This window comes from Bos mutus, chromosome 7 (assembly GCF_027580195.1).
Source record: "Bos mutus isolate GX-2022 chromosome 7, NWIPB_WYAK_1.1, whole genome shotgun sequence".
NCBI lineage: Eukaryota > Metazoa > Chordata > Mammalia > Artiodactyla > Bovidae > Bos > Bos mutus.
The window spans coordinates 51,208,170-51,233,996 of NC_091623.1; the positions used below are offsets into that span (position 1 = coordinate 51,208,170).

The 25,827-nt window shown below is 44.8% G+C and overlaps 1 protein-coding gene and 1 pseudogene across 2 annotated transcripts in view; both read left to right on the forward strand.

Moving 5' to 3' along the window:
• The window catches only part of ADGRE3 (adhesion G protein-coupled receptor E3), a 62,134-nt gene extending 47,900 nt beyond the window's left edge, over positions 1-14,234 (forward strand). For both annotated transcript variants that reach the window (XM_070374808.1, XM_070374807.1), the window contains 8 exons: positions 648-815; positions 2,227-2,424; positions 2,693-2,928; positions 3,640-3,706; positions 4,122-4,213; positions 6,828-6,996; positions 9,027-9,122; positions 14,041-14,234. In XM_070374808.1, the coding sequence (XP_070230909.1) occupies positions 648-815; positions 2,227-2,424; positions 2,693-2,928; positions 3,640-3,706; positions 4,122-4,213; positions 6,828-6,996; positions 9,027-9,122; positions 14,041-14,049 (1,035 nt within the window). In that variant the 3' untranslated portion in view covers positions 14,050-14,234. The remainder of the gene's footprint in view (positions 1-647; positions 816-2,226; positions 2,425-2,692; positions 2,929-3,639; positions 3,707-4,121; positions 4,214-6,827; positions 6,997-9,026; positions 9,123-14,040) is intronic.
• A 2,877-nt stretch (positions 14,235-17,111) lies between these two features.
• LOC102285384 (thyroid receptor-interacting protein 6 pseudogene) lies at positions 17,112-18,736 on the forward strand (annotated as a pseudogene).
• The last annotated feature ends 7,091 nt before the right edge of the window (positions 18,737-25,827 follow it).

Below are 25,827 nucleotides of genomic sequence, written 5' to 3' on the forward strand. Positions count from 1 at the left end.
AGTCACCATCTGCAGTGATTTTAGAGCCCAAAAAAATAAAGTCTGACACTGTTTCCACTGTTTCCCCATCTATTTTCCATGAAGTGATGGGACCGGATGCCATGATCTTAGTTTTCTGAATGTTGAGCTTTAAGCCAACTTGTTCACTCTCCACTTTCACTTTCATCTAGAGGCTTTTTAGTTCCTCTTCACTTTCTGCCATAAGGGTGGTGTCATCTGCATATCTGAGGTTATTGATATTTCTCCTGGCAATCTTGATTCCAGCTTGTGCTTCTTCCAGCCCAGCATTTCTCATGATGTACTCTGCATATAAGTTAAATAAGCAGGGTGACAATATACAGCCTTGACGAACTCCTTTTCCTATTTGTGTGGGTCTTATACTCTTTTTTCTATTTGACCCCCATGGTGGAGGACAAAGTCCTGAAACCAGTAACATCTTGCAAAATTCTGACTCCCAGAGAGAGAGATGAGCTTGTTTTCTGTTATGTGGAATCCCTGGGATTCTGGGAGCAGGTATATGGTGGTCATCTTCTTCACTTAAAATAGAAATCAGCTGATCCTCTTTAACCCATGGTGTCACCAGCCAAGGCTGACATGTAGAGTTGTCCCTCCCAAGGAACGACATGAGGAGCCTGTTCTATTTTCAGGTGAAGCCCGGGGTCAAGAAGACCTTCTGCGTCTACTGGAAAGACACAAAGGAGGGCGGCCGCTGGTCCAAGGATGGCTGTGCTCTGAAACAAGCGAACAAGACTCACACGATATGCAGCTCCACTCACCTGTCCAGTTTTGCTGTTCTCATGGCCTTGCATGGCCAGGTAGGATGTAACTATTGAATTCCTCTAGCTAACCCCTTTTGAGGCCCTGCTAGGTGGCCCTATGGTAAAGAACCTGCCTGCCAGTGCAGGAGATGTAACAGACGTGGGTTTGATCCCTGGGTTGGGAAGATCCCCTAGAGAAGGAAATGGCAACCCACTCCAATTCTTGCCTGGAAAACCCTATGGACAGAGGAGCCTGGCGGGCTACAGTCCACAGGATCACAAAGAGTCAGACACAGCTGAGCAACTCACACTACTACACTACTGGGTGGCCATCACTGCTATAAAGAAAAGTTTAACAGATCAAGTCTGGAGTGATAGGAGAAGCATACTGCTTTAGATAGAGTGATCGGAGGAGAATGAGCTATTCAAGCTGAAATCTGAATATTAAGTCAGCAGTGTTACAACGTGGATGAATCTCAAAAATACCACGCTGAGTGAAAGATGTTAGACACAAAGGACCATATACTGTAGGGTTCCACTTACATGAAATGTCTAGGATAGGCAAATCTGGCCTTCCCTGGTGGTCAGTGGTTAAGGATCTGCCTTATACAAGGGACACCCTTGGGTATAAGACATTCTTATACAGGGTTTGATCCCTGGTCTGGGAGGATCCCACATGCTGAGGAGCAACTGAGCTTGTGCTCTGGAGCCTACTAGCCGCAACTACTGAGCCCACGTGCCACGAGTACTAAAGCCGACTCGCCCTAGAGCCTGTGCTCTGCAATAAGGGAAGCCGCCACAGTAAGAAGCCCTCACACAGCAACAAGAGAGTCGCCCCCACCCGCCACAACTAGAGAAAGCCCACAAGCAGCAATGAAGACCTAGCACAGCCAAATATAAAATAAACTTTAAAAATAAATATTTGGAATAGGCAAATCCATAAGACAGAGCACACAAACCCAGTGGGTTCTAGAAAGAATAGAGTGAATGAGAGGGAAGTGGGAAAAGTCAGGTTTGGAAAGAAGGGAGCAGAGGAAAAGTGTCAGACCACAAATGCCATAGTCAGGAGTTTAGATTTCATTCAAATTGCAGTGGAGAGACAATAGAGGACGTGCATCAGGGATGCTACAGATTTATGTTATTAGAAAGTATCTCTGGCTCCTGAGTCAAGAATGGTCAGCAGTGCAGCAGAAGTAGCCCGGCAGAGAGATGATGGTGCTCAGGATTTGGATGGCAGCTGCAGAGTTGGTGGGAAAAGGTCACCTATATATATATATCCTAAAGGTGGGTTCAGAGGACTTATTGATGACATCGGCTGGGTGACAGCACACAGGAAGTCTGCACCCCTCCCCTCATTGCAGAGATACAGGTGGTCTGCCTATTTTGGGATGCCAAATTCCAAGGGGTGGGAGAATATAATCCCAGGGCAGGAAAGCATGACTGTGGTCCCCTCTCTGCTGGGTCCCAGGAGGAGGATCCCGCACTGACTGTGATCACCTACGTGGGGCTGAGCCTCTCTCTGCTCTGCCTCCTCCTGGCGGCCCTCACCTTCCTGCTGTGCAAAGCCATCCAGAACACCAGCACCTCGCTCCACCTGCAGCTCTCGCTCTGCCTCTTCCTGGCCCACCTGCTCTTCCTCACAGCCATCGACAGAACTGAGAACAAGGTACTTATACTGTCCCAGAATGTGCCTGCCTCAGGGGATCCTGAATTCATGGGGCCATGCTGCCTCGGACCCCTCAATAAAATAGCCTAGGGTCCTAGATGGAGGATGCATGGCGAGGTGAGCAGTGCTGGCATTATCAACCATCTTTACTTTCAACGACCATGATCTAATAGCAGTGCTTCTGAACTCAATGCCAGTATTAAGGAGAGGTCCTGGGGCCATGCTCCACCCTAACAGACCCTCCTGGTGACACCTTCCTCCTCCCCAGGTGCTGTGCGCCATCATCGCAGGTGCCTTACACTATCTCTACCTGGCCTCCTTCACCTGGATGCTGCTGGAGGGTCTGCACCTCTTCCTCACTGCACGCAACCTGACGGTGGTCAACTACTCCAGTATCAACAGACTCATGAAGTGGCTTATGTTCCCAGTGGGCTATGGAGTCCCAGCTGTGATTGTGGCCATTTCTGCAGCCTCCAGGCCTCATCTTTATGGAACACCTGATCGGTAAGATTGACTCTCACCCTGTGCCATGGACAGATTTGAGGGCAGTGTTATTGGCAATGATTCGGATAAACACAACAAATGCACTCTACTTTCCCTTTGAGTGTAAGGGCTTTAACTTCTTTCCCAGTGAGGCAGGGAAAGATGATGTGGAAAATTTTGCAGTTAGGTCCCAGCTTTATCCTTCCCATAATTTGTGACCTCAAGTCCTCAAGTCTCATGCTCAGTTGCTAAGTCATGTCCAACTCTGTGATCCCATGAACTGTAGCCTGCCAGGCTCCTCTGTCCATGGCATTTCCCAAGCAGCAATACTGGAGTGGGTTGGCATTTTCTCCTTCAGGGGATCTTCCCAACCCGGGGATCAAACCCATGGCTTCTGCCGTGTATCCTGCATTGCAGGCGGATTCTTTACCCCTGGGCCACCTGGAAAGCCCCCTCGAGTCTCAGTGCCCTCGTTACTGAAACGGGGATAATAGTCATCTCCATGGTTCACCACCCTCGAAATACTGGTATTAAAATTCAACAGGTCTGTGCTTGTAAACTGTTTCATGTAGCAGTAACACATGGAAGCAAACAATCAAAGCCTGCATTGTCATCAGCTGACATTTTCAAGAAACATTGGGAAAGTTCTCTGTTATAAAAAGATGTCATTTCGTGTCCATTTCATGTGCTTTCTTTGATCTCCCTTCGTGTTCCTTTTCCCATTGTTCCCAGATGCTGGCTTCACCTGGACCAGAAATTCATCTGGGCTTTCCTTGGACCTGTCTGTGCCATTATCTGTGTGAGTGAATATGTGACTCCAGTGTTCCTGACCTAAGCAGAAGCACCAGACATGCTGGGTGCAGAATAGAACAGGGACACGCATTTTCTCAATTATATGGTTTGATTTTTCCACCTGCTACCAATTCAAATCCATGTGCTGGGAGGTAGGGGTCGTGTGCAATCTACAGCAGACATGGTACATTTTGTTTAATGGCTTTTCAATTTTTTTTCAGTATAGTTGTTTTACAATGTTTTGTTAACTTCTACTGCACAGCAAAAGGAATCAGCAATACATATATGTATATATGTCCCTTCCATTTTGGGTTTCCCTCCCATTTAGAAGACCACATTGTGCTCTACAGTATGTTACCACAAATTGAATAGACACAGTACATTTTAACTTGTATTCTCCATGGTCTGTGTCACTCTTGCAGGTGAATTTTGTATTTTTTGTCATGGTTTTTTGGATTTTGAAAAGAAAACTTTCCTCTCTCAACAGTGAAGTGTCAACCATCCGGAACGTAAAGTAAGTTAAGGTATTTTCTAAATAAAATGGTATTTTCTAACCCCCTTTTCTTCTACTCACTTCTTACTGGTCCCTCCTACATATCCACAGAGACACAGATGCACAGTCAGCCTCTAGGAACTAGCAAGATCACTGCCGCCTTCCACTGCCACAATGAGAAGCTATATTCAATTACCGGGACTCAAAAAAAGAAAGTGAGATAGATATTATACATGTTATAAAATTTAAAAAAAGTTAATTAAAAAAAAAAGTGAGATAGAAGTTTATATTACTCTCATGCCACAGAACAGAGCTCCACAGAGTGATCCAGGACTCAAGCTCTTTCTATTTTTGTTGCTCCGCCAGCCCGTAGGATGTTATATCCCATCCATGGGAAGGAAGTGACATGCAATTTGCCCAAGTTCCATATTTACTCATACCCCATTGGTTAGACTTTGGTCATGTGGTGACACCTAGCTGCAAAGGAGGCTGGGAAATGTAGTTTCTAACTGGGCATGCATGTGTCCTTGATGAATCTCAGAAAGGAAAGAGATCTAACACTAAAAACAAGAGGAGGGACTTCCCTGCTGCAAAACACAAGAGGCAATAGTTCAGGAAAGATTTAGGTTAAAATATATTTTGTATAATACTGTTTCCAAAAATTGGGGACTATGAGTATTTTTTTTATTTTGCAGCATCCATCTTTTTTTTAATTTATTTTTAAGTGGAGACAATTGCTCTTCAGTGTTGTGTTGCTTTCTTCCATACAACAATGTGAATCGGCCATGAATATACATATATCCCTCCCTCTTGAACCTCCCTCAACCCCCCCCCATCCCACCCCTCTAGGTCATCACATTGAGCTGATCTCCCTGTGCTATACAACAGCTTCCCATTAACTATCTTACCCATGGTAATGTATATGTTTCAATGCTACTCTCTCATTTGTCCCACCCTCTCCTTCCCCTGCTGTGTCCACAGATCTATTCTCTATGTCTCTATCTCTATTCCTGCCTAGCAAATAGGTTCATCAGCACCATTTTTCTAGATTCTATATATATGCCTTAATATATGATATTTATTTATTTATTTGTTTTCCCTTTCTGACTTACTTCACTCTGTATAACAGGCTCTAGGTTCATCCACTTCAGTTCAGCTGACTCTCATTTGTTCCTTTTTCTTGCTGAGTAATATTTCATTGTACCTTTGTTATGTATGTACCACAAATTGTTTATCTATCCATCTGTCAACAGGTTGCTTCCATGTCCTGGCTATTGTAAATAGTGTGCACCATCCATCTTAATTTGAACTTGTAGTTTGCTGAGGTTTTCATTGTAATCACAAAAACAGCACATTTGTTACTTGTTTATTATTTGTCAAAAGTTTTCAAAATATATAAAGTTAAAAGTGACAGCCCCTTGCTCCCAGTTTTCCTACTACTTTACCTACCAGGAAATCCAGAGGTAAGAAACTGTATGATATGATGTATCTGATATTTTCCCAGGCCTTTTTCTGTGCATTTTCTATAGAACAGAGCATACATACAATAGCATCACACTACACAAATTGTTCCTCAACTAGCTTTTCTCAGTTACATACTATATTTTAAAATTAGAGATATATAGATATATAAATAAGGTGACCTTGCATCTCAGTTTTCCTGGAATGGTCCCAGTTTATGTTTGCTGATGCATTATGTTTTAATAACATCCCTTTTTTATTGAAGCATAGTTAATTTAAAATGTTCTGTTAGTTTCATGTGTACCACAAAATGATTTGGTTACACACACACACATATATATTATATATTCTTTTTCAGATTCTTTTCTATTATAGCTTGTTACAAGATAATGAATATAGTTCCCCTGAATTGCACCCCTTTTGATCTCAAAAGCCTTCCTGCTTGAATAACAAACTATAAGACCTCCCCATCTATAAGTGATATAGACAGAATGAGACAAAGAACTTTATAGTTTTAGAATGTTCTGCATGTGTATGGTACTAATTTGGGTGGCGCTAGTGGTAAAGAACCCACCTGCCAATGCAGGAGACACAGGTGATGCGGATTCGATCCCTGTGTCAGGAAGATCCCCTGGAATAGGAAATGGTAACCCACTCCAATATTCTTGCCTAGAGAATCCCATGGACAGAGGAGCCTGATGGGCTACAGTCCATGGGGTTACAAAGAGTCGGACATGACTGAAGCAACTTTGCATGCACAATTTTGTTCTACGTGCTGTCCTAAATATGTCCCATATGTTAAGTCTCAATATTTTCAGCAACCCTATGAAATAGGACTATTACAAATATTAGAGAACTGAGTTACAGGAAAGTAGGAAAATTCCCCCGCAGTGCAGGGATTAGGATTCATCGCTTTCACTGCGATGGCCCAGCTTTGACCCCTGATCAGGGAACTAAGATCTCCCAAGCTGCATGATATGGCCCAAAAAAAGGTGGGAGGGGTGGAAAGAAAGCCAGAAAGTAACTTTCCCAAGGTCACAAAGTTAGTTAGTGCTGGCTTGGATTTAAAACACAGGCATTTTAGCTCCAGAGTTGCTCACCATTAACAACTATGCTGTAGGAATGGTCACAATCATTATCAGGTTTCTTTACATTATCAATTATTCCTACCCAGGATGCTGACACTCAAAGCCACAGCTCAGCTCTTCATCTTGGGATGCACGTGGTTTCTGGGAATTCTGCAGGTGGGACCGGCTGCCCGCGTCATGGCCTACCTCTTCACCGTCATCAACAGCCTGCAGGGCGTCTTCATCTTCCTGGTGTACTGCCTCCTCAGCCAGCAGGTAAACAGTGGCCTCTTTCTTTGTATATATATAAATTAGTTCTGTCTGTTCATTTTTCTAAGTCTATTTATTTTTGGCTGCATTGGGTCTTCACTGCTTTGTGTGTATGGGTGTGTGCGGGCTTTCTCTAGTTGCAGAGAGCTGGGCACACTCTACACTGGAGGAGTTCCTCATCACGGTGGCGTCTCTCATTGTGGAGCACAGGCTCTAGGGTGCTCGGGCTTCAGTAGTTGCAGTACATCGGCTCAGTCGCTCCATGGCACGTGGAATCTTCCCAGACCAGGAATTGAACTGATGTCCCCTGTATGGGCAGGTGGATTCCCATCCACTGTACCACCAGGGAAGTCCAGCAGATGCTGCTGATGGCCCCCTCATAGCCCTTTGGCATTCTATTCTACATGCCCATGATTGTTTATTATAAATACCTGTGCCAGTGCCAGTGGGCTTCTTACTGCCCACAAGACATGCCTGGTTCATGTGCAGGGAAAACTGGTATTTTCAGAGAATAGTGACCCTTGAAAGCAGCCTCACCAATGACTGATGGGTGCTAGTAGACGGATGCCCCAGCTCCCTTGTCTCTGAGGTGAATAACCCTGAAGTATGTCCTATGCTCTCTCCAGAACCCCACCCGCCCCGTGACACTGAACCCCAGCTGTCCACAGTGGAAACACAGAATGAAGGGTTATACATCTTTTATTAGCTGTCTTTCTTTCCCTGTCTCACTTTTGCACAGATCTACTGGTGTTTCTTGGGTGTACCTGTGTGCTCAGTTGTTCAGTTGTGTCTGACTCTTTGCAACCCCATGGACAGTAGCCCATCAGGTTCCTCTGTCCATGGGATTATCCCAGCAAGAATACTGGAGTGGGTTGCTATCTATTCCTCCAGCAGATCTCCCAACCCAGGTATCAAACCTGCATTGACAGGTGGATTCTTTACCACTTAGCCACCTGGGAAGCTCCTCTGGGTGTTCGTGTTCATGTTCAGTTGTTCAGCTGTGTCTGACTCTTTGGAACCCTATGGACTGTAGCCTACCAGGCTCTTCTGTCCATAGGATTTTCCAGGCAAGAATACTAGAGCATGTTGCCATTTCCTACTCCAGGGGATCTTCCCAATCCAGGAATCAAACCCGTGACTCTAGTGTCTCCTGCATCGGCAGGTAGATTCTTTACCACTAGTGCCATCTGAGAAGCCCTGAGAGCTAGATTGAGGAATTTTCTTCCTCAATTTTCTTCTATCTTATTCCTTTGCATATGCACATTTTGTTAATTTTCTATGACAAATGTGTATCCTGTAATATGAAAAAAATTATTGTGGTAAATTATACATAACAAAATTTGTCATTTTAACCTTGTTAATTGTACAGATCAGTAGCATTAGGTACATTGACATTGTCATGCAACCATCACCACCATCCATTCTAGAACTTTTTGATCATCCCAAACTGAAACCTCGTATCCCTTAAACAATAATGCTGTATTCTCCCCTGCCAAGCTCCTGGTGACCACTACTCTACTTTCTGTCCCAGTTAATTTGACTATTACAGGTTCTCAACATGTGGAATCATACAGTAGTTGTCCTTTGGTGTCTGGCTTATATATTTCCTGATGGCTCAAATGATAAAGAATCTGCCCTCAGTGCAGAAGACCTGGGTTCAACCCGTGAGTTGGGAAGATCCCCTGGAGAAGGAAATGGCTACCTACTCCAGTATTCTTGCCTGGAAAATCCCGTGGACAGAGGAGACTGGCGAGCTACAGTCCATGCGGTCTCAAAGAGTCAGACACAACTGAGTGACTAACAGTTTTTTTAACACATATATTTCACTCAGTGTAATGTCTCCAAGGTTTATCCATGTTGTAGGCTGTTTCAGAATTTTATTCCTTTTTAAGGCTAAATTACATTCCATTGTATGCATATATCACATTTTGTAGGAAAAGGTTTTTCATAATGTTCCCATCCTCTTCCTAACTCACTGACTTTTCTCTTCTCCAACATTAACAAAAATAATCCTGGTATTTTCTTCGATGTTCCAGGTCCAAAAGTGGTTTGGTGAGATCATCAAATCTAAATCTGAGTCTGAGGCTTACACACTTTCCAGCAGGTTTGGTGCTGACTCAAAACCCAGTGAGGTAAGACTTGGGGTTTATTCTAATGTGCCACGCCTTGACACACCAAACTTCCTTTCCCTTGTCTTAGAACAAGCTCCCTTTCATGCCGAGTGTGGGGAGGAGTCCTTTTCCTGATGACTTGGTTTGCATTCCTCATTCCCATCATATTGTTTCTCACTGTTTCTTTCTTGCTCACTAATAGTGCCTAACCTGGCTGTTGTATTAATATATATTCTCATCATTCCAAGTAGGGGATAGTTAGGGAATTTGAGACTGACATGTACACACTGCTGTATTTAAAATGGATAACTAACAAGGATCTACTTATTATACAGGGAACTCTGATCGATGTTATGTAATAACCTAAATGGGAAAATGATTTGAAAAAGAATAGATACATTCATATATGTAACTGAATCACTTTGCTGTGCCCCCGAAACTAACACAGCATTGCCAATCAACTATGGTAGTGGTGGTGGTTTAGGGGCTAAGTCATGTCTGACCCTTTGTGGCCCCTTGAACTCTAGACTGCCAGGCTCCCCTGTCCATGGGATTTCCTAGGCAAGAATACTGGAGTGGATTGCCCTTTCCTTCTCCAGTTGATCTTCCCAACCCAAGGATTGAACCTGTGTCTCCTGCTTGGCAGGTGAATTCTTTACCACTGAGCTGCCTGGGAAGCCCCAATATAAAAATAAAAGCTTTTTAAAAAATAAATAAAATAGATAACTAATAAGAACCTGCTGTATAGCACAAGGAACTCTACCCAATACTCTGTAATGATTTATGGGAATAGAATCTAAAACAGTGGATACAGGGACTTCCCTGGCGGTCCAGTGGTTAAGACTCCATGTTTCCAATGCAGGGGCCATAGATTCGATCCCTGGTCAAAGAACTAAGATCCTGCATGCCGCATGGCGTGGCCAAAATTTTTTTTTTAAGTGGATATGCTGAACAGGAGAAATAAACACAACATTGTAAATGAACTATAGTCCAATAAAAATTAATTTTTTTTAAAGTATGGGTAAAACATATCACCAGCACCACTACCATCTAAAGTAGACTCCTTTAGGGGGAGACTTACAATCACAGACATAGCAGAGTGGTCATCATCCCTCGAAATATGGCTGTTTCAAAAAGAGGTGGACTTGAGCCCCATGGAGGTAGTGGATACTACAGAAAGGATCCAGAAGAGGAGGCCCACCCCAAATGTTCTACATAATTATAGAGGAGGAGTGCATGTAATAATGGGACCTTCCTGGGAGAGGAAATGGTCCTGTTAGAAAGAGAACCTCTCTGGAACTTGGTTGTTGGTTTTGTTTGTTCTTTCATTGAGCTAACTCAGGATTGATGGCATCAAGGAATGCGCTCCAAGTACTACCTGAGACTTCTCTCCACAGTTGTACCCTAACTGATCTTTTAAAGAAATGAGAGGACATACTTGTAAGAAGGTATGTCACTAGACAGGCTCCAAAGATTCTAATCCATAAAAATTCTCCCAATCTCATTTGGCTTTATGTCTTCCATGTACATGCCTACCACATCTGCTAACCAAAAAGCCTTAGAATGTGTTACTTTTAAGCGAACCAAAATTGAGAAATTTCTGAAACACTGTTTCTACATTTCTTGAGAAAATATGGAATTTTCTTCAGCAGTGGAAATATTGAGGTCACTGAAGAAACAGTGACCTCCAAATTCTTTCCTGGGGGAAGGGAAGGGGAATTCATTCTAAACCTTTCCAAAAGGACCAAGAAGAAAATGGAACCAGGAAAAAGTGTTAGGGCAGGCATGTCAAATGATCAGAACATTTCTTTTTGGAAAAATTTTTTATAAATATTAAGCTTACAGAGAATAGAGCCAATCAAGTCATAAGAAAAAATATTAAGTTTAATATTCTCAATAAGAGTAAAATTGTTATAGCTGCTAACCACTGGCTGTGACCTTTGAAATGTTTCCCAGATAACCCAAAAGAATTCCCAAAGCTGCCAGCACTCCAACTACTAGTTTCCCACAATGAATAAGGATACGTTGTTATTATTACTATTATTGCTTAACACTATGGAAATTGAATGAGTGTATCTTTAAAAAAGAAAGGATACATGATACATTTACATATTGTATATTTATGATATATTTTATATGTAGCTACATTTAAGAAATATAATTGCTTTAATTAGAAGAATTTCTGAAGTTTTTCCTTTTTTATGCAGAGAGTATGAGTAAAAAGCTAACAAAACCCTTTGTCCTTTATAGACAAACTTGATCTTGGGTTAACTTTCTAGCTCTGCTCCTCACAAACTTGATAGCATTGGAAGGTCGGTTGTATAACCAGGGAATACTGCTTATGGGAAAGTCTTGCTCGAGCACAAGAAATTCTGCAAATGAACAATAAATACCAGGAGGGAAGGCATAGCTTTGGACTTCCTGTAATAACAATCAGGAATCCTATCTCCGTGGGCAGCTGTAGGGAGATACTTGTTCCTCTGTGGAGCCTGAAACTTCTAAACCAAGCTACAACTTGTAGGCGGCAAAGAGAATATTTATTGAGTTCTAGAATATGTCCAACAGTAAAGGAGAAAAGGAAAGATATAAACATCTGAATGCAGAGTTCCAAAGAACAGCAAGAAGAGATAAGAAAGCCTTCTTCAGCGATCAATGCAAAGAAATAGAGGAAAACAACAGAATGGGAAAGACTAGAGATCTCTTCAAGAAAATCAGATATACCAAAGGAACATTTCATGCAAAGATGGGCTCGATAAAGGACAGAAATGGTATGGACCTGACAGAAGCAGAAGATATTAAGAAGAGATGGCAAGAATACACAGAAGAACTGTACAAAAAAGATCTTCACGACCCAGATAATCACGATGGTGTGATCACTGACCTAAAGCCAGACATCCTGGAATGTGAAGTCAAGTGGGCCTTAGAAAGCATCACTACGAACAAAGCTAGTGGAGATGACAGAAGTCCAGTTGAGCTATTCCAAATCCTGAAAGATGATGCTGTGAATATGCCAGCAAATTTGGAAAACTCAGCAGTGGCCACAGGACTGGAAAAGGTCAGTTTTCATTCCAATCCCAAAGAAAGGCAATGCCAAAGAATGCTCAAACTACCGTACAATTGCACTCATCTCACACGCTAGTAAAGTAATGCTTAAAATTCTCCAAGCCAGGCTTCAGCAATATGTGAACTGTGAACTACCTGATGTTCAAGTTGGTTTTAGAAAAGGCAGAGGAACCAGAGATCAAATTGCCAACATCCGCTGAATCATCGAAAAAGCAAGAGAGTTCCAGAAAAACATCTATTTCTGCTTTATTGACTAAGCCAAAGCCTTTGACTATGTGGATCACAATAAACTGTGGAAAATTCTGAAAGAGATGGGAATACCAGACCACCTGATCTGCCTCTTGAGAAATTTGTATGCAGGTCAGGAAGCAACAGTTAGAATTGGCCATGGAGCAACAGACTGGTTCCAAATAGGAAAAGGAGTTCGTCAAGGATGTATATTGTCACCCTGTTTATTTAACTTATATGCAGAGTACATCATGAGAAACGCTGGACTGGAAGAAACACAAGCTGGAATCAAGATTGCCAGGAGAAATATCAATAACCTCAGATATGCAGATGACACCACTCTTATGGCAGAAAGTGAAGAGGAACTAAAAAGCCTCTTGATGAAAGTGAAAGTGGAGAGTGAACAAGTTGGCTTAAAGCTCAACATTCAGAAAATGAAGATCATGGCATCCGGTCCCATCACTTCATGGGAAATAGATGGGGAAACAGTGTCAGACTTTATTTTGGGGGGCTCCAAAATCACTGCGGTTAGTGACTGCAGCCATGAAATTAAAAGACGCTTACTCCTTGGAAGGAAAGTTATGACCAACCTAGATAGCATATTGAAAAGCAGAGACATTACTTTGCCAACAAAGGTTCATCTAGTCAAGGCTATGGTTTTTCCTGTGGTCATGTATGGATGTGAGAGTTGGACTGTGAAGAAGGCTGAGCACCGAAGAATTGATGCTTTTGAACTGTGGTGTTGGAGAAGACTCTTGAGAGTCCCTTGGACTGCAAGGAGATCCAACCAGTCCATTCTGAAGGAGATCAGCCCTGGGATTTCTTTGGAAGGAATGATGCTAAAGCTGAAACTCCAGTACTTTGGCCACCTCATGCGAAGAGCTGACTCATGGGAAAAGACTCTGATGCTGGGAGGGATTGGGGGCAAGAAGAGAAGAGGACGACAGAGGATGAGATGGCTGGATGGCATCATTGACTCGATGGACCTGAGTCTGAGTGAACTCCGGGAGTTGGTGATGGACAGGGAGGCCTGGTGTGCTGTGATTCATGGGGTCGCAAAGAGTCGGACACGACTGAGCGACTGATCTGATCTGATGGTAAGCCAGGAACATACAAAATTCAACAATACCAACACAGTAGCTGCCTTCAAGGAACTTAGAGTCTAGCCCTTCTTTATGGACAAAAAAACCAACATCCCAGGGGTTGAAATTCTAGAGTGGGATACTATAGCCACACTTTTTTCCAAAAAAAGAATTCTTCATCCTGTAGAAGGGGAATCTAGGGGACAATGGATACATGTATATGTGTGGCTGAATCTCTTCACTGTTCTCTGGAAACTATCACAACATTTTTAATCAGCTATACCCCAATACAAAATGAAAAGTTAAAATTAAAAAAAAAATAGTAAGTGACTCTGGGTAAAAGATTTTAAAAAAGAATTCTTCACCCTGGATTTTTGAGAAGTCCTCCCACTATAATCTAAAGACGTGCAAAATGCTAGGATTTCAAGCCATCCTTGCCTGCTGAATGGAGCTTTCTGGCTTTAACCCACTCCAACTGTTCCTGTCTGTTTTGTTGTTCATTTCTTTGTTTTTTATCCTGACACCTAGCTTTAATCTAAACATCTTTGGGGTGGGATGTTTTCTAGGCCAAGTGAAGAGAAAATACTATAAGTAGAACATTCAGCTCTACACGTCATGCATGTGGATCTGGTTGGTATCATGAAGAATGAAGGTGCAGACAAGGAGAATCATTATACATGTCATTCCTGGAGAGGAAAAGTTTGACCTTTACTTCCTGAAGTGTTTGTTCTGCATAATGGAATCTCAATAAATGTGCATTCAATTGGATTTCTCTTCACTACTATGTTTTCAATCAATGCTTATTCCTGGATACCCAAATCATGACCATTGCAAATACTCCATGGACTTTTTGTGAATGAGGGAGCCCTTGTCAAGGCCTTTTTCTCAAGTTCTTTCTCTTACCCTAAACGTGCTTTTTAAACTCAAACCATCAGCTTCTTCTGAACCATCACCTGTACCTCCTTTCTTATCCAGGCTAAATCTCACGATCACCCAAGTCGAATGATTCTCCCTCATACTTTCAACACCTTTGCTTCCTCATTCTGATTCCTTACTTAGTTTTGCTATTCAGTCCCCAAGTGGTGTCTGACTTTTTGCAACCCCATGACTGCAGCACTCCAGGCTCCTCTGTCCTCCACTGTCTCCTGGAGTTTGCTCAAATTCATGTCCATTGAGTTGGTGATGCTATTGAACCATCTCATTCTCTGTCACCACCTTCTCCATTTGTCTTCAATCTTTCCCAGCACCAGGGTCTTTTCCAATGAGTCAGCTCTTCACATCAAGTGGCCAAAGTATTGGAGCTTCATCATCAGTCCTTACAATGAATATTGTAATTCAATATTGGGTTGATTTCTTTTAGGATTGACTGGTTCGATCTCCATGTAGTCGAAGAGACTCTCATGAGTCTTCTCTAGCACCACAGTTCGAAAGCACCAATTTTTCAGCACTCAGCTTTCTTTATAGTCCAACTCTCATATCCATACATGACTACTGGAAAAACCATAGCTTTGACTATATGTACCTTTGTCAGTAAAGTGATGTCTCTGCTTTTTAACACACTGTCTAAAGAATGTTCAAACTACCAGACAATTGCACTCACTTCCCATGATGGTAAAGTTATGGTCAAAATCCTTCTAGCTAGGTCTCAGCAGTAGATGAACCAAGAACTTTCAGATATACAAGCTGGGTTTAGAAAAGGCAGAGTAACCAAATTACCAATATTTGCTGAATCATAGAGAAAGCAAGGGAATTCCAGAAAAACATCTACCTCTGTGCAAAAGCCTTTGACTGTGTGGCTCATAATAAACTGTGGAAAACTGTTAAAGAGATGGGAATACCAGACCATCTTACCTGTCTCCTGAGAAACCTGTATGCTAGTCAAGAAGCAACAGTTAGAATCTTATATGGGACAACTGACTGGTTCAAAATTGAGAAAGGAGTATGACAAGGCTGTATGCTGTCATTTTGTTTATTTAAACTTATACAAGGAACACATCATGCAAAATGCTAGGCTGGATGAGCTACAAGCTGGAATCAAGATTGCCAGGATAAATATCAACAACCTTAGATATGCAGATGATACCACACTAATGGTGGAAAGCAAAGAGGAACTAAAGAGCCTCTTGATGAGGATGAAAAAGGAGAGTGAGAAAGCTGACTTAAAACTCAATATTAAAAACTTAAATCATGGCATCCTGTCCCATAACTTCATGGCAAATAGAAGGGGGAAAGGTGGAAGTGACAGATTTCCTCTTCTGGGGCTCTAAAATCACTGCAGATAGTGACTGCAGCCTTGAAATTAGAAGACAATTGCTTCTTGGAAGGAAAGCTATGACAAACCTAGACTGTGCTAAAAAGCAAAGACTTCACTTTACCGACAAAGGTCCACATAGTCAAGTCTATGGTCTTTCCAGTAGTCATGTACGGATGTGAGAGTTGGACCATAAAGGAGGCAGAGTACTGAAGAATTGATGTTTTCAAACTGTGGTGCTGGAGAAAACTATTGAGAGCTCCTTGGACAGCAAGATCAAACCTGTCCATCTAAAAGGAAATCAACCCTGAATACTTTTTCAAAGGACTGTCGTTGAAGCTGAAACCCTAATACTTTGGCTACCCGATGCAAACAGTCAACTCATTATAAAAGACCCTGAAGCTGGGAAAGATTGAAGGCAGAAGGAGAAGAGAGCAACAGAGGGTGAGATGGTTGGATGGCATCACCTATTCAATGGACATGAACTTGGGCAAACTCTGGGAGATAGTGAGGGACAGGGAGGCCTGGTGTGCTGCAGTCCGTGGGGTCACAAAGAGTTGGATACGCCTTGGCAACTAAACAACAACTAGTTTTGTCATAGCTTTCCTTCCAAGGAGCAAACATCTTTTAATTTCGTGGGTGCAGTCACCATCTGCAGTGATTTTGGAGCACAAGAAAATAAAATCTGTCACTACTGCCACTTTTTTCCCTTCTATTTGCCATGAAGTAATGGGACCAGATGCTATGATCTTAGTTTTTTAGTGTTGAGTTTCAAGTCAGCTTTTTCACTCTCCTCTTTCACCCTCATCAAGAGACGATTTTCTCTTCACTTTCTGCCATAAGGATGGTGTCATCTGCACCCAGGACTGATCCAATCATAGGAGGCACTGTGGATTATCTATTCAGCAGTCATTGCCATCATTACATGTTCCTTTTTAATAGAACCTTGATTATTTTAATATTTAGGACAGCAACATACCTGGTCCCAAGGGTCAGTAGAGATTGATTTCAGCCCAGTGATTCTGAACTGGAGATGATTTATCCCCACCATTAGCGACATATGGCAATGTCTGGAGACATTTTTGATTGCAGTAACTTGGGCAAGGGGGGATGATACCGGCATCTAAGCAATAGATGTCAGGGATGCTGCTAAACAGCTGCTAGACAGCAGTCACATACACAGCAGAGTTATCCATCCCTAAATATCAGTAGTGATGAGGTTGAGAAACCCTAGTATAAACTAGCCATAGTGATGTCCTTCCCATTTGCTAGAAATTGGTTTAGGACCATTTGGACCAGTTCTAGCCACTGAAATGTAAGAGACACCTACTGGAACATACTTTTTCTCCTTGATAAAAAACAGACACTTTCCTGGAGTCCCAAGCAAGGTGTGGGAAGGAAGAAGGGATCCAAGTCAGAGCCCCGGGGCTCCGTGGGGCCCGACCCGCTGTCTGGAGTCCCCCTTTCCAGACCATGTCCGGGCCCACCTGGCTCCCCCCGAAGCAGCCGGAGCCAGCTCGAGCCCCTCTGGGAGAGCGCTCCCTCGAGGGGCCGAGGGGCCTCCCCCGCCCACCGAGCAGCGCTCCAGCCCCACCCCGGTCAGTTTTTGCCCCCTCCCATCTGAGCAGTGTTACCAGACCCCCGGGGGACCGGAGGACCGGGGGCTGGCCTGGGTGGGGTGCCACGGAGCACCCCAGCACTCGCAGGGCCTCCTCCCAGACAGGGGAGGCTTGCGCCCGGGAAGTCTGGATGCTGAGATAGACTCCCTGACCAGCATGCTGGCTGAGTTGGACGGGGGTCGAGGTCACGCCCGCGGCAGCCTGAACGGCAGGCTTACGAGCCCCCTGAGCCCCCTGCCTACCGCTCAGGGTCAGGCCCCTTGAGGCCGAATGGAGGGGCGCTTCCTCCCCCGCCGCTCCCAGGGTCCCCCTATGGGGGCCCCACTCCGGCCTCCTATGCTACGGCCAGCACCCCCGCCGGCCCTGCCGTCCCTGTGCAAGTCAAAGTGGCACAACCCCTGAGAGGCTGCGGCCCTCCCAGGCGGGGGGCCTCTCAGGCCTCCGGGCCCTCCCCAGGCCCCCATTTTCCTCTCCCAGGCCGAGGTGAAGTCTGGGGGGCTGGCTACAGGAGCCACCGCGAGCCAGGGCGGGGGGTTAAGGAGGAGGCCCCGGGGGTCTCCTGCCCTGCAGGCGAAAGAGGAGGCGGGTATGGGTCCCAGGTCCCTCTGAGCCAGCCTCCCGAGAAGGAGCTTGAGAGGCTGACCAAGAAGCTGGTGCACGACATGAACCACCCGCCCAGCTGGGAGTACTTCGGCCGCTGTGGTGGCTGCGGAGAAGACGTGGTCAGGGACGGGGCCGGGGCCGTGGCCCTGGATCGCGTCTTCCACGTGGGCTGCTTTGTGTGTTCTGCGTGCGGGGCCCAGCTCCGGGGCCAGCATTTCTACGCCGTGGAGAGGAGGGCGTATTGTGAGAGCTGCTATGTGGCCACCCTGGAGAAGTGCTCCACTTGCTCCCAGCCCATCCTGGACCAGATTCTGCGGGCTATGGGGAAGGCCTACCACCCGGGCTGCTTCACCTGTGTGGTGTGACACCGCGGCTTGGACGGCATTCCTTTCACTGTGGATGCCACGAGCCAGATCCACTGCATCGAGGACTTCCACAGGAAGTTTGCCCCAAGATGCTCAGTATGTGGTGGGGCCATCATGCCTCAGCCGGGTCAGGAGGAGACCCTGCGAATGGTAGCTCTGGATCTCGGTTTTCACATTGGCTGTTACAAGTGTGAGGAGGGTGGGCTGCTGCTGTCCTCTGAGGGTGAGTGTCAGGGCTGCTACCCACTGGATGGGCACATCTTGTGCAAGACCTGCACTGCCTGGCAGATCCAGGAGCTCTCGGCCACCGTCACCACCGACTGCTGAGTCTCCCCAGGAGCACCTGCTGTGCCCTCCCTTCCCATCCACCACCTTCCCCAACAACTACCTTTATAACTTTGTCACCAAATGTTGTCTCCTCGTCCTCCAGTCATGAAATAACAACCCTGCCAGAGTTTACAAAAAAAAAGACAAATTCAAGGAGAGCTTGCCAATTACTACCTAGTTTTAGCTGCTATCATATAATAATATGATGCTTACAAAGGAGATAGCATGGAAATACTAAGGATGGAAGAGTGGAAAGTCAGAATTAAGTTGGGCCTTATGATGTTGTTAGGTTATGACTGTAACCAACCCTTGAACTTTTCAATATGTAAGACTAATGAACTCCTTTTGTTAAGTCACTTTGGGTCAGGCAATCTGTTACTTGTAGCCTAAAGCATTTTTCCTTATGAACCAACCATTTTTCTTCTCCACACTCCATCAAAGCAGTGAGATCCCAGAATCATTCATCTAGGAGCCATTACAAATGTGTGCTTTCTGGGCTAAACGAGACCTCTCAGGCTACCTGGAACTCACTCTTCCTATCCCTAGTCAACTTCCCCATGTGTGGAGTTCCAGTTTTTCAGTTCTTTCTTCAATCTGCATCCCCTTTCTCTATATAAGGTTAGAGACCTCATTTCCTACTTCTCAGAGAAAATAAACAACAGCTGATGGAAATTCCCTCAGCCTTCTGACATCTCTTACAGATATACCTACATCCATACTCATCTTTGATTCCTTCCCCCATTGATGCTCATCATCTCCTCTCTTCTTCCACAATGGCAGAGGGGTCCCTCCTCTTGTTTAAAACTAACCTCCCCCTCTGTGCTTTGGATCTTGTTCCCCTGATGCCTCTTTGGGAACCTCTCTCCACCGATTATCTCCCCTCTCTCCTGAGTCTTTCACCTTTCTCACATCCTCACCTTCCTCGGGTGAGGAAAGATGCTCTTTGCTCATGCTAAAGACGGATGAGCAAACTTTTTCTAGATTTTTCAGGCTAAATCCAGTGATCGATAGAAGATATACTTGTGCTCTGTTGCTTCAGTCTTGTCTGACTCTTTGCAACCCTATGGACTGTAGCCCGCCAGGCTCCTCTGTCCATGGGATTTTCTAGACAAGAATACTGGAGAGGGTTGCCATGCCCTCCTCCAGGAGATCTTCTCGACCCAGGGAAGAGACCTGTGTCTCTTGCATCTCCTGCATTGCAGGCGGGTTCTTTACCACTGCCACTGGGGGAGCCCAGATGATAGCATAGACAGTCACAGACCCATTTGTGTGATGTGTGTGTAAAGGGTTATATGTGTACATCTCTTTAGAAACGCAAAGACTTTCTCTAGCTCAACGACCATATAAAAACAGGTTGCGGGAAGGATTTGACAGCCCCATCCCAAGCTATGGGCTTCCCTGGTGGCTCAGACGGTAAAGAATCTGCCTGAAATGCAGGAGACCTGGGTTCAATCCCTGAGTCGGAAAGATCCCTGAAGAAGGGCTGCTGCTGCTAAGTCACTTCAGTCGTGCCTGACTCTTAGTGACCCCATGGACCCCAGCCTACCAGGCTTCTCCATCCATGGGATTTTCCAGGCAAGAGTACTGGAGTGGGGTGCCATCGCCTTCTCTGCTGGAGAAGGGAATGGCAACCAATTTCAGTACTCTTGCCTGGAGAATCCCATGGACAGAGGCTACAGTCCATGGGGTCACAAAGAATCAGACATGACTGAGTGATTAATGTTTTCACTTTCACACTTTCCCAGGCTATAGCTTGCTGGACCCCATGATAAAGAGAGAAAGATGGCAAATTATAGGAAAATGGCCACCTGCACCTGTCTCAGTTCCCCTTCACTCTCTACCTTAATATATCTGCCTCTTTGAACCCAAAATCTGCTGGGACCCATAGCGGATGGGTGGGCATGAGAGAGATATCTCGGGGGGAAGCCCCAAAGGGAAATCTGGGGTTGAAATGTCTTCCCCATGCACCAGGTGGAAAGTTTCAAGGTAAACTGAAGAGAACTCTGGGTGAAAATTAGACATAGTTCATCCTATGAAGAGTTTGACTCCTCAGGGTCCATGAACCTCCTGGATAAGGTCAGCATCATTCGTGTGTGTGTGTGTGTGTGTGTGTGTGTGTGTGTGTATCTCTGATCCATCTGGATCCCAAGAACTTCAAGAGGAGCTCTGCTCCTGAATCTAGAAGCAAGCAAGGAGATTGGGGAGCATGGAGGCGCCTCTGCACACCTGCCTAGTATACATATGGACCCCCTTGGGTGAAGAATCCATCTTCTTTCATCACTTGGGAAACTGTCACCACTCAGAGTTCTCAATTCCCAAGTCTGAGTCCCTAAGAAAAATGACAGCCCTTGAAAAGACTCAACAGGTGGAAAGAGTATGGTCAACATAATTGTCACCCAGCAAAGTTGAGCTGCTGGAGTAGACAGACAACAACTTTAAAAAATAATAATAGGGCTTCCCTAGTAGTTCAGTGGAGAAGGCAACGGCACCCCACTCCAGTACTCTTGCCTGGAAAATCCCATGGATGGAGGAGCCTGGAAGGCTGCAGTCCATGGGGTCGCTGAGGGTCAGACACGACTGAGCGACTTCACTTTGACTTTTCACTTTCATGCATTGGAGAAGGAAATGGCAACCCACTCCAGTGTTCTTGCCTGGAGAATCCCAGGAATGGGGGAGCCTGGTGGGCTGCCGTCTATGGGTCACACAGAGTCGGACACGACCGAAGTGACTTAGCAGCAGCAGTAGTTCAGTGGTAAAGAATCCACCTGCCAATTAGGGAGACACAGGTTTGATACCTGACCCGGGAGGCCCATGTGCCGCAGAGCAACTAAGCCGGAGCGCCACAACTCCTAAGCCTGTGCCCTAGAGCCTAGGCCCATACTCCACAGAGGAGAAGCCCCCACTCCCCACAACTAGAGAAAAGTCTGAGCAGCAACAAAGACCCAGCACAGGCAAAAATAAAATATATAAGTGAATCAAATTATTTTTTTTAAAAGAATGATAAAAAAGAAGGATGCAAAGAGATTCAAGTTCAGCACCAAATGTTCTATGGAAATAAATAGAATAAATAAAAAGAGTCATTTTAGAGGCTGGCAGTGCTCCTGCAGCCCTGTCGTTTCCATTGGTGGTACCTGAGGTTGAAGTAGAAAAGCTAATAATCTAAGGTCAGCCCTTGCTTCTCTGTGCCGAAGTTTTATAAAGCAAGTTACTTTCAGGATGTTCTAGTGATAAAGCTTGAGGAGTGGTGGCATTTGTTGAAAGAGTTTGTGAGACCTTCTCCCTGCCCGGAGCCCCAGGACCAATGCATCTTTCCAGCACCTTACACCACTGGTAATTAAAGATTCTGGTTGTGGAATCTACATTGCTGCTCGAGCAAAATAAAAAAAAAAAAAAAAAAAGAGTCATTTTACTGGATGAATCAAAGAAGATGATCACTGTTAAGAGACAAATTAATGAGTTAAAAGACCATGTGGAAGAAGCATTTCAAAAAAAAAAAAAACAGAGCACAATTCCAAAAGATGAAAACCATGAAGGGAAAAAATCAGCCTTGAAGACCCAGGAGATCTGCTATGGGAATAAGTGGGGGTAGGGGCTGGAAGAGTATGGAGCACCCATGTTCAGGTCTCTTCTACCCCAGAAGTTCTCTCTGCTACAATAACATTCTAGTTCTCTTCATAGCCAAAATTGTAGAAAAACTGTTTACACACTGCTGTCCCCACTTCCTCCTACCCCCTCACTGCTCAGCCCACTGTAGTCGGATTTCTGTCCCCAATACATCCAAGAATGGCTCAGTGTCCCGAATGCTCCTTCAGTACCAAGTCCACTGACTGCTTCTCAATTTTTCTAACTTGACCTTTTGGTCACATCTCACTCTGTTCACCCTCATTTCTACTTTCTTTTTTGACAACCAAATATTTTAGGGGTTTTTTCCAGCTTTATTGAGATTTAATTAACAAATAAAATTTGTATATATTTAAGATGTACAATATGATGTTTTATCTATATATGCATTATCCCCTTTCTTTTTTTTTTGTTTTTTGTTTTTGCTTTTGTTTGTGGCTGTGCCGGATCGTTGTTGCTGCCCACAGGCTTTCTCTAGTTGCAACGAGTGTGGGCTACTCTCTCGTTGCGGTGCATGAGCTTCTCATTTCAGTGGCTTCCCTTGGTACAGGTCACAGGCTCTAGGTGCACAGGCTTCAGTAATTAATTGTGCCTCTTGAGCTGTAGAGCTTGGGCTCAGTAGTTGTGACACACCGATTTAGTTGCCCCACAGCTTGTGGGATCCTACTTCCCAGACCAGGGATCAAACCCATGTCCCCTGCATTGGCAGGCAGATTCCTGACCACTGGACCACCAGGGAAGTCCCCCCTTTCCTTCTGGAAGCACTCTCTTCTCTTGGCTTCCTGAACACGACGGTGGTCAACCTATCCCAGCTTGCCCAGGACTTCGCCACCTCTGGCACAGAAAGTCCTGCATCCCACGAAGCACTCAGTTCCAGGAAAACCAGAAACATGTTGCAAACTCATCTTTCTCCTTTCCCATGGTGTCTTAGTTTGGGCTCTCCCAAGAGAAAACTCTGAGACGAGGATTCGAGTGCAAGTAATTTATTTTGGAGGTGATCCTGGGAAATACCAGCAGGGGTGCAAAGAAGTGGATCAGGGGAAAAAAGACAGCAGGTACAAGGTGGGGGCTTAATCCCAGCAGGGACCGCTGGGCAATAACTGGGACAAGGATCTCCGAGTCATCTCACCTGAGAGGTGAGGGAGCTGGGACATGTGTACACCAAGTTCAAGGTTTTGGTTGAGGGTTGTTCCAGGAAGCATTTTCCCCCAACACTTCTCACCTGCCATCTGCCAAATAAGGAGGACTCCAGTGGCAGCTGCTGGCCATCGGAAGTCACTGAAAATGTGAGGACCAAGGATGTAAGTTGGATGTGACCACATCTGCTACACACAGGATTGTATCCTTGGGGTTTCCCTGGTGTCTCAGTGGTAGAGAATCCCCCCACTGATGCAGGAGATGTAGGCTCCATCCCTGGTCCCCGAAGGTCCCACAAGCCCTGGAGCAGCTCAGCCTGTGCTCTAGATCCAGGGAGCTGAAACTGCTGAGCCCATGTGCCACAACTACTGAAGCCTGAGCCCCCTAAAGTCCATGCTCCACAACAAGAAAAACCACCACGAGAAAAGCACACGCCAGTTAGAGAGTAACCCCTGCTCTCTGCAACTAGAGAAGAGCCCTCACAGCAACAAAGATCCAGCACAGCCACATAAATAAATATCTAAATTAAAAAAATTTTTTTAAATTCTACCCTTGACCCAAGAGAGGTTCTTAGAATCTGGCAGAAGTTCACAAACCACCTAAATGTAAATGTGTTGTTTGCATGAGCATTTTTTCTTCCCCATCTCTAGTAACAATAACTCCTTCTTTTCCATGATTTGAGCGGAAAACCTTGGAGTCATTCTTCACCCTGCTCTTTCTCTCACACCGAGCATACAGTTCATCAGCAATCCCACTAGCAGATGTAGAGTTCTTCCTGCCTTTGCCATTAGCTCCCGGGTCCCCATCACCCCTCACCCGCATTATTATAACAGCCCCAGGAGGGCCACAGAGGACCATCAACAGAGCCAGAGCCCAGTTCCTTTTCTCCTACCCCAATCCAGGATGTCTGTTCTACCACATCACATTGTTCCTTTCCTAGAACTGCAGTCTGAGGCAAGAGCTACAAGGTTAGAGTTTTCAGGGATAATTCAGGTTTGTAGATAGCCCTTTGAAAGGCAGAAAGTGATATAGAAAAAAATCAACCATGCAAGGCACATTGCTTTGCCAACAAAGGTCCATCTAGTCAAAGGTATAGTTTTTCCAGTAGTCATGTATGGATATGAGAGTTGGACCGTAAAGAAAGCTAAGCACTGAAAAATTGATGCTTTCGAACTGTGGTGCTAGAGAAGACTCATGAGAGTCTCTTTGACTACACGGAGATCAAACCAGTCAATCCTAAAAGAAATCAACCCTGGATATTCATTGGAAGGACTGACGCTGAAGCTGAAGCTCCAATACTTTGGCCACCTGATTCGAAGATATGACTCACTGGAAAAGACCCTGATGCTGGGAAAGATTGAAGGCGGGAGGAGAAGGAGACAACAGAGGATGAGACGGTTAGATGGCATCACAGACTCAATGAACATGAATTTGATCAAACTCTGGGAGATAGTTGAAGGACAGAAAGCCTGGCATGCTGCAGTATATGGGGTTGTAAAGAGTCGGACATGACTGAGTGACTGAACAACAACAAGAAATGCAGAATCCAAATCCCAGCTCTGCTCCTTATCCACTAAATGACGATTGACAAGCCATGAGCCCCCTCTGAGCCTCAGTTTTCCCAGCTATAAAATAGGGCTGGTGATTATTCCAAACTCAAAGAACCATCATGAAGATTAAATGAAAGCTACTCCATCTATCTAGTGCACAATATATGCTTGATAAATCATGGCTTTTTTATGGCTGGTTTGCTTTTTTATGGCTGGTTTGCATTTTTGTGTGGCAGAAACCAACACAATACTATGAAGCAATTTGCCTCCAATTAAAACCTATGGCTTATTCATGTTGATGTTTGGCAGAAAACAACAAAATTCTGTAAAGCAATTATCCTTCAATTTTAAAATAAATAATTTTATTTTAATTGTGGCTTTTTTTTAACCACCAAGAATGCCCAACCTTTGGTCCCCTGGACCCAAAGTGTTAAAGAAGACCTCCTTCATGTTGTCCTCACTACCTGAAATTGGACAATGGTGAGAGATGCAGAAGGGAGATAGTTCCACTGTGAACCACTCCCCAACAGTGTGACTCAGAAAAGTGACCACAGCCCCCTTGTTTCCCCATTTCTCAACACACGTTTTGGAAGAAACTGGACCTTCCTCTTCTGAGATGGGCGAACTTTCCCTGACCCCAGGTAAACAGTTGCTTGGGCCAATGGTCCCCTGGGTGGAGAGCTTAGAACAGGATGCCCACCCACTCTGAAGTCTCTGGGCTGTTGTTGTTCAGTCGCTAAGGTGTGTCCGACTCTTTACAACCCCATGGACTACAGCACGCCAGCCTTCCCTGTCCTCCACTGTCTCCTGGAGTTCAAGTTCATGTCCACTGAGTTGGTGATGCTATCTAACCATCTCATCCTCTCCCACCCTCTTTTCC